Genomic DNA, 9,200 nt, shown 5'->3' with positions numbered 1-9,200 from the left:
ATTTTTCGGAGCCTGTATTACTCTTGGCAGACCTTCTTCTTGCAGTTTTTCCTCCTGAAAGCAGATAATAATTTTTGCAAAACAATTAGGTAAATAGGAGAAGGTGGAGGAGACGTCAACCCCTCTTAAAAGTGCAAAAATAGTAGAACAAATGGAAATTGAGAGGGAAGAAACAAGAGTAATAAACAAACAGCAGATAATTAGGATAACTACAGTTATGAAAAGTGAAGTAATTGTATCTTTTCAGTTGTAAAGCACCACAAATATGTAACCGCGATTCCAAAATTTAAACTAACGTTTTAATCTCAGTCAATAGAAATCAATAGCAGTTATAAGAGCAGGAACCGATATTGAACCAGAACAAGAAATCAAAGCTATTTCTATATTCGAGTATCACCAGCAATTTTCCTTATACTCAAGTTTGCAAAGGATTCTTAAAGCCTTATATATGCAGTTATGCGGAAGCTGATTGCCAGCAATAAATAATGCATCCAAGGAAGAGGCTTGAGTATGTATCTTCTCACTTCCAGGATGCAGCTAGGGATCTTCGCCTCAGTTCTACATCAACGTTGTGGCTTAAGGCAGTCAAAAGGCTATTTAATTGTCAGGCAAGGCTTCCCCCTGCGGAACTCTCTCCGCATGTTACAATCTCTTTGCAGCTCAGCTCCATATGCATCTCTTTTTCACACTTCCCTCTCCATCTCGGGTTCCTACACCTGGTGCATCACGCATTTAGCCCATTCGCTCCGGCTCTTCCTTTCATCTTCCCCATGGCAGACGTTTCTATTTATCCACTGGCAATCAATGTGTGGCGTCACCGGTGGTACTGTAATGACGACTGCACCATTGAGGATGACAGCTTAGAAAGAAGAGGGCAATGGTGATCCCTCCCAGAGCAGCACAGCAGAGTGTAGCGCTCGCATCACAAGGTCACCCTATCTCACCGCTTGCTCCTCTGCATTGCCAGGAGAGGGTTGCTGGGTTTGTACGAGGTTGGAGCGGGAGCGGAAGGGAGGGGGGGAAAGATCTGCACTTTTTTCCCCCCTCTCTTAAGCAAAGCCACAATGGAAACCAGAAAGGAGATGGTGATGTTTCTGGAGGGGACACAACTTGGCGCTCTAGTTGGCAAGAGGGTGCCTAATTTGTCCGAAGCAGTGGGGAGCCCCGCTCCGGAGCCGCAGGAGAAGATGATCCATCGGAACTGCCTCAGCCCCAGACCTGGCCCCTTGTCGTCCCGGGAGAGAGGAGGAGGAGGAGGTGGCGGAGGAGAAGACGAAGAGGAGGTGGAGGTGCTGCCAGGGACAGGGACGGTGCCGGAGAGCCGCTCGGCAGCGGCAGCGCTGCTTTCGGCCGGACAGCAGCCTCCAGCCCCGGAGCCCCCCTCCGTCAAAGGGCACCAGAGCAGCTCGGACACAGAGTCGGATTTCTATGAGGAAATCGAGGTGAGCTGCACCCCGGACTGCGCCACGGGGAGCGCCGAGTACCAGCACAGCAAAGGTACCCAACTCCTTCCCATGCCTCCAGCCCCCCGCCCGCGCCGGGGCCGGGTGGCAGCACCGGGGTGGGGGGGGACGGGACGGGACGGACGGACTGCCGGAGGGATCTTCCCCTCACCACTGGAGTGAGGGGCAGCGAAATCGGGGTGTTTATGGTGGGACCTCCTTTTCTGGCTGATTCCTTAGCTCCCTGCCACAGGGAGGCTAGTTTAGGAGTCAGAGAACACGATACTGGCCAGCCCCCGAGTCCCTGGAGGGGAGCCAGGCTTCCCGCCGTGGATGCATCAGGTCTGCAGCTTGTCCCGTAGGACCCCCTTGGCCAAGATCATCAACCACTCTCCCCCTCCATCTTTTTCTTTTTTTTTTTTTTTCGTCCCTATCGCCTGCATAGTGCGTTCTCCAGGAAATCCCTTCCGATCCTCCCCACCGCGGGGTTTTTTGTATGTGCTGGGGGGAGGAGGAGGGCAAGATCAAACGGGCTTTCTGGCCGAGAGCTGTTTGTGGTTTTGAAAGGTGAAATGTGCGCGGGTGAGTGCGGAAGCTTCCATAAAGACCGTAAAATCGCTCGCCGACTCATGCCTGCCCCAAGTGCGGCACAGAGGTCCCTGTTTGCACGTCGGGTTAAAAAAAAAAAAAAAAAAAAATGAAGAGAGGTCCAAATTACCTTGTCACTTCTATGTCTCGGTGGCGCCAGCTCGGAAATGGTCCCAATGAATTAATTGCCTTTGGTCTCAGCCACAATGAGGGAGAGTTGCATTTGAAAGCAAATGCAGCTGCCAGGCCCCTTTTCCCCCTGCCCCCAGGGCCAGGCCCCTCATTCCCACCTTCCCAGCTAGCTCGGCTGAGCCCCCCCTTACCCCGACAGCAACTCATTTCTCCCTCCTCCCTATTCCTCCATCACTTCATGAGGAAGCCGGGAAGGGTGGAGAGCACTGTCTGTCCTCTCTCCTCCCTTAGAGGCTCGTTGAAAGTATCCCATCCTGAGCTTTGGAAACTGAGCCGAGAGTCCCTGAGGCCTCACCTTCCCCTTGAAGGGAGCAGGCTCTCTGCCTGTGGGCTGCTCGGCTCCCGGGCCCTGTCTGGGCTGGAGGCAGGGGCCGTGGAGCTGTGCGGCTCGGGCAGTGGGTACACCTGCCTTTCCGAGCCGCTCAGGGTCAGGGGATGCTGCGGTGGCCGCCTCCGGCTTCACAATGCAGGAGGCGAGCGTGGAGGCATCGAGCAAACGAGGGGACACACACAAAGGTAGCCTTCCTACCAGAGTGAATAAGCACCCGTCAACCCTCTGATGCATCCTGTTCTCCCTGCCCTCCCTCTTGGATATCTCCATCAGCATCCTCAGTACACCCATATAGGCATAGATAAGGCGAGTGGGGATAGATGGGGGGAAGAAAGGAGCTCGCTGAGGAGGCGGGGGGCGAGCATCCCTCCTCTCCCGCCCTCCTCCGAGCATGTGCCGTTGCTCCTGGCTCCCCTCGCAGGGACGTGCTCCGAGGCGCTGGCCGGAAGCCCCAGCAGTGGGGGGGATCACCCGAAAGGCAGCGGAGGCAGCGGCGGCTCCCAGGGCTCACTGGCCTGCAGCGCCAGCGACCAGATGCGCCGCTACCGCACAGCCTTCACCCGCGAGCAGATCGCCAGGCTGGAGAAGGAGTTTTACCGGGAGAACTACGTGTCCAGGCCCCGGAGATGTGAACTGGCGGCTGCTCTAAATCTGCCAGAAACCACCATCAAGGTACACACAGCTCGGACATGTTTCCAATTAGCACGATATAAATCTATATGGCCAAACTTCCTTGCAAAACTCGGGAAAGCACTTTGCCAGCACAGCCCTCCCTCTTCCCTCCACCTTTCCCTCCCGCCCCTTTTCTGGCCCTGCCCGCACCCTGCAGCAAGCAGCAATGCGGGAGAGGGGACACAGCTCCTGGAGTCATCCCAGACAGCACCGCTAATCCGGTTTCTCCCTAACAGATTATTTTTTAATCCTCCCCTCAATACAGTCCAAATCTCTCTTAGCCCTTGGGGGAGGGAAGAAGAAGCCGGCAGCAGACCTCAATTTGATCTCGTTTTGCTTTGCCTTTTCAAAAAAAAACCCTCCATTTTCACATAAAAATAAAACTGATAACTATAATATCGGGGAACTCTGGCTGCAAAACGGCAGCAAGGAGGCAGAGCTGATGGGTTTGCCAGGAGCCCGGGCTGGGGGTCAGCAGTACAAGCCCTGGCAAGAAGAAAGGAAAACAAGCACCCTCGAAGGGCTGCTCCACTGGGTCTCCCTGTAGATTTATAGGGGCTTAACTGATCCTTCCGTACGTGATGACAACTCCCTCTGGGAGCGAGAGCTGGCGCCGGTCTCCGCCAGCCGGCAGCCCCGCTCCCGCCTGTGTCTCCCCTGGGCAGGGGCCGGCGGTAGGGCGGCGGCGGGTGGGTGACGGCTCTCGCCTGCCCTTTCCCCGCAGGTTTGGTTCCAGAACCGCCGGATGAAGGACAAGCGGCAGCGCCTGGCCATGACCTGGCCTCACCCGGCCGACCCGGCGTTTTATACCTACATGATGAGCCACGCAGCGGCCACCGGCAATTTACCCTACCCATTCCCATCCCACCTGCCTCTGCCCTACTACTCCCCCATGGGCATCGGCGCCACATCGGCCTCAGCCGCTACCCCTTTCAGTACCCCCCTGAGGCCGCTGGACACCTTCCGGGTCTTGTCCCACCCCTACCCGAGACCAGAACTGCTGTGCGCCTTCAGACATCCCTCTCTCTACCCTGCCCCAAGCCATGGACTCAGCAGCGCCGGGGGCAACCCCTGCTCCTGCCTGGCTTGCCACAGCGGCCAGTCTAACGGGCTGACGCAGAGACCCTCCGGATCAGACTTTACCTGTTCGGCCACAACCAGAACTGACTCTTTCCTCACTTTCACGCCCTCTGTGCTGAGCAAAGCCACCTCAGTTTCCATGGACCAGCGAGAAGAAGTACCTTTAACGAGATAAACCGCCTCCTCAGGGTTATTAAAAACTCGCTCCTTTCCTGGGCTTCTCTTCCAGTTTATGTACCTACAGCCCATGTTTATTTAATTGTGTTCTGTCCCTAGAAGTGGACACCTACGGGGGAAAAAAAGATACTAAAAAAAAAAATAGTTCAGTCTTAAAAGGATTTACATTCAAAGGGTAAAACCAAAAATAAATAAAATAAAGGTAAAAAAATAAGGGAAAAAATGACTGGTGATTTATCCTCGAGAAGAATTTTAGGTACGCGAAAGGAAGAAAACCAACCCGAAAGAAATATACTTCGGTAATCTCTAGAAACGAGCTGGGACTTTCTTTTCCGTGGATAGACTTCTTACCAAGGGCTGGGGCTTCTGCGAGTCACGGCATCAAACCTTATGCACAAACCTACGAGAAGGAAAATCTGAAATACTTGAAAGAAACGTTATCTAGATAACGAAATGACTTGTGCGCGTGAAGAAAGCAAAGATGTAACCCACCAGAGTGTTCACAAAATAAAATCAACAGCAAAAGCAAAAGGTTTCTAGATTGCAACCAACAGTATTATCCAGTTGTCTCTATAGAGAAAAACAATGCTTTACCATTAAGAAAAACTGTCATTCTGTACATTACTTTCGTGGTTTAATAGCATTCTTTACTCTCTCTTGTCTCCTTCATTTTGAGCAGAAATCCGACATTTCGTCTCATGTTTCACTGCAACTTTTATTTTTAAGAGGCAGACTGGAATTGGCAGGGTAAAAAAACATGAGCTCTTGACTCTTTCTGAGTCAGAGATATTTGTCCTTTAAATAACAATGTCCTATTACCAGTCGCTGAAATGTGCACACACTGCCGAAATTAGCAAGTGATGTATATGTAAAGAGGGGTTTTGAATATCGAATGTATAATGCTCAGTGAGCAGAACCCGCGTGCCAAACGCTAACAAGCCGCCAAGGGAAGAGATTAGGTGACAGGGAGCACAACTCCTTCAGACAATCACCAGTCTGTAAATTGGAGCAAAGGCGATTTCCCTTCCTTTGTACTTCAGCCTTCAGTTCTCTCATTGACTTTTCTTTGCTGCCTCTGTTTTCTTTTTCCTTTTTCTTTCTTTCTTATTTTTTTTTTTTTTATTTTCTAAGCTATTTAATTCACGCCTTGGGTTTTGTATTTCCTTCCCCACCCCTAATCTTTGCATTTGTATGTGTCCTTCACACTGGTCTCTCTTCCTTTTTGAGGGGTATTTCTTTCACAAGCCCACCCCCCTCGCGCCTCTTTCAGGTATTTCGGAAAGAGGTAACATCACTGCTTTTGCTTGGATTTCTGTCAACCTAAAATTTAAACCACGCGGACATAGGGCTGGGTAGCAGTTTCTTCCAAAGCTGGAATTGTTTAATTCATTCTATATTATAAATATAGATAATTCTAAATAGCCTAAATAATACACTGCCATATTTTGTTACCATGTCGGAATAAAATCCTATGACAAAATAACAGCACCACTAACCATAATAGCAACAGACACATTTTAACAACATATCACACATATTTTTATTGTGCGTGTTTAAAGGAAAAAGTAGAAGTGTTGCTTAAGACAAATTTCACCTTCGTGCAGTTTCTAACAGTTACAATTCAACAAGCAGGAAAATAAATGCTGGACAGAACAAAGACGTGTTGACACCTCCGCTATCTACTTCGTGTTAAATTGCTGAGGAGCCTCTGGTTTATTGTCACACCGGAGACTTTTTGTCCTTAGGCTAGGGAGTGAATAGCAGCGTTTTCCTGTAGCGGATGGAGAGCAGGGAAGAGACACGGGCGTGCCAGAATATATTTTTCCAATTAAAAAAAAAAAAATGTTTATTCGAGCTTTTCAAAAGCTGATCCAAAGTCACCATCTTTAAATCATTTAGGGCAGATTGTTCCGCCCTTTCTAAATGAGAAGTCCTCATGGACATGGAAACCGATGGCCCTTTTTGGACACTCACAAATAGATTCTCCCCGCTCCCATCCCCCCGGAAAAAGCAATTGTAAACAGCGTCCAAGGGCAGAGCCGAACAACAGCCGAGCTTTTCAAGCCTTTCACCTCCTTGGTTTGTCTTTTAGCAGACAGGAGAAGAACCAGTCGGGAGCTGAGGAGCGAGTGCCTGATCCCCCCCGCGGCGACCCCCTGGACGAAGAGCCCTGAGGAGGCCGGGGGGCAGCTGAGCGCTGCCCCGCAAACCGGGGAGTCCTGCGCTGCCCGGGACCGGGCAGATGCACCTGCGGGGCCGCGATGACAGGGCAGGATGCGGCCAGGAGTGCTGCTGCTGCTGCCACCAAGGTTTTTGGTTTTGCAAAACACCTGCTTCACAACATGCCATCTCCTGGGGTGCACACACACATACCAAATATATATACTTTTTCAAATATATATATTTTCTATATCTAGGTGTGTGTCAGAAAAAGAGTGCTTAACCCGCTGTTTACCGCTTTCGCCCTGAAAGGGAACACCCCCACGTAAGAACGGGCAGCGGGGAGACAGAGCCCGGGAGCTCGGCTCGCCCGCAGCCGGCCCGCTCCCCGCAGCCCGCTCTCGGAGGATGCTGCGGCAAAGGGTGACTGTGAATTTCTCCGTGGCTCGGTCACAGCGCAGAAATTGCCTGCGACAGGTAAATAGGCTGCGGGTCGCGGTAATGCCAAGAGTATTTTCAGTTAATAGGGGAGGGAAAATGAGGTGTCTGGAGCGATATTGGAAAGTACAAGATCGATGATCCGTCCTCGTGTCCAATCAGCAGCCTTTAATTGACTGTATTTTCTAGGTAATTGAGCCCCTGTGCTCCTAAATTGAACTGGAAGATATAACAATACATCTCACTGGGAGGAATTACTCATTACTTCATAATGAAATTTTCCTTTTGCTGCGTGGGGCCGGCGCTGTTAACGCCTTCGCCGCCGCTCCGGGCACGCGTGGGGCATCGCCGGCGGCGGGGGGCAGACCCCGGGGACCCAGCCGGCAGCAGGCTCTGCTTCTGGCCCCGAGCCACTGTCACCAGTCAGGCAGGTTTCCCTCGCCCTGGCAGGGGATGAGACCCTTGGAGGAATTAGGGGGAGCCCTGGGGGGAGCCGGCGGTGGACACCGGCCCCCTTGGCACCAGTGGGTGCGGAGTTGTCTTCGGGGTACCCCAAGTGCAGCATCGGCTCCGCTTCCCAGCCAGCCAAATTCATCTCCGAAAGGCCTTCCCACCCCCCCCTTGTTAGCCTTTGATTGATTGCCTTATTAAAGCGTGTTCTTGTAAGTGTGACCGAGCTGATTGCACCGCATATGTTTGGGATAATGCTCATTTTAAACAACTGAATAATAATACTACTAATAAAAAAAAAGGACCAAAAGAGGAAGAAGATGAGCTCTAGAGAACGGGTTAAGCCTAAACGATCCCGGGGAGCAGCGCTGTAACTCGCGCATTAAATCGCTCCGTTACTATCAAATCACTCAGCCCATCTTTGTTGTATTTTATGTGTCACCCCCTGTACCATTAAGTAAGATAGCGCTGAGACCGCCGCTTACTTCCCCGTCTTAGACTATGTTTTTATTAAAGTTGGATGATCATACTGGGTTGGATCTGCTTTCCCAGCACTGTTCTTTGCTCCAGCCCTCAGATCATTAGGAAATCGGCTCTCCATGTTTCACATTTTCTGTTGGGTTGTTAGATCGTTTTGCCGGCACCTGCAGAAAGGCATGAGGCTCCTTTAGCTTTTTAGCTTGTCTATCTGAAGGATCCTTTTGTTTTCTGTTATGCTCCTGCTCGCCTGGCTACTTTATTTTACTACCGAGTTGAGCCCCTGAAAACACCCTCCGCCATATGTCACCCCAAGGCCCGCTTACAATAGCGTCACCCTAGGGTAAAGCCGACGTCAGGATGAGCTGGAGTCTCGTTAACACAAATGGTTTCATTTAGGTGCATCAAGTTCCTGGATGAGTGCGAAGTGGAGGGGGAGGAGGGGAAACCACGGCCTTTTGCTGCATCTTGCACCCCAGAGCACTCGTTTGTTGCTTGCTCCCTCCAGAGCTTCCCGCTGCTCCTTTTGTAAGACGGGGGGATCCTGTGCTCCCTCGGCACTCGCTGAAGGGCTGACCCTCGTAAGGGTAGGGGAAGCTGCTACCGGGCAGGAGATGGGGTCAGGGTCGATTTGGGCAGGTCCCCGCCAGAGCTGGTCCCTGTCTTCGGAAAGTTTTTATTCTTTTTTCTCTCTCTCTCTAAGTAGGTGGAAGAGATAGCTAGCTCAGGATTTTCAGCCAAGAAAACAAATCAATCACAACCTCTGTCCTCGAATTCACAATTCACCTTTTGCTTCTTTTTGCTTTTTATTTTATTCATTTATTTTTTTTTAAATCCGTTAAATAGAGTGTACCTACGACCAAGACCGTAGCGAGGGTTTGCGCTAATATTTATAAACCATATTTTAAAAAACCTCCATCCGTGTGTTGCATGAACGTATACATACAAAGCAAACACGCAAAGCGATTTTCCCTGCTGCCCTCTCTGCAAAGAAGTGCCTGGGACTTCAGAGACAGAAATTGCCACTTAAGAACATCACATGAAAGTATTAAGTAATTATTTAAAACAAGGCTGTTTAGAAAAATATTTGTATTTATTGCAGCTGCTCGATTGGCCTCGTTAAAGCTGGGGAGCATTTAAATTGTGTTACAGTCTCATTTAAATCCAGTTTCGTTCCAGCAGGCTGCAAAGCC

The 9,200-nt window shown here is 50.8% G+C and overlaps 1 protein-coding gene across 1 annotated transcript; it reads left to right on the top strand.

The window, feature by feature from the left end:
• The first annotated feature begins 448 nt into the window (after positions 1 to 448).
• On the top strand, positions 449 to 5,035 carry EVX1 (even-skipped homeobox 1). The gene is made up of 3 exons (XM_062622766.1): positions 449 to 1,497; positions 2,975 to 3,225; positions 3,950 to 5,035. Exons 1-3 carry the CDS (start codon positions 1,065 to 1,067, stop codon positions 4,478 to 4,480), a joined length of 1,215 nt encoding a protein of 404 aa, XP_062478750.1. The 5' UTR covers positions 449 to 1,064; the 3' UTR covers positions 4,481 to 5,035.
• The last annotated feature ends 4,165 nt before the right edge of the window (positions 5,036 to 9,200 follow it).

This window comes from Pezoporus occidentalis, unplaced genomic scaffold (assembly GCF_034315485.1).
Source record: "Pezoporus occidentalis ecotype Australia unplaced genomic scaffold, CSIRO_AGI_Poc_V1 ctg246, whole genome shotgun sequence".
In the NCBI taxonomy this organism is placed as follows: Eukaryota; Metazoa; Chordata; class Aves; order Psittaciformes; family Psittacidae; genus Pezoporus; species Pezoporus occidentalis.
The sequence above is the reverse complement of the archived record's forward strand: the minus strand, read 5'-3'. Positions and strand labels throughout refer to the sequence as shown.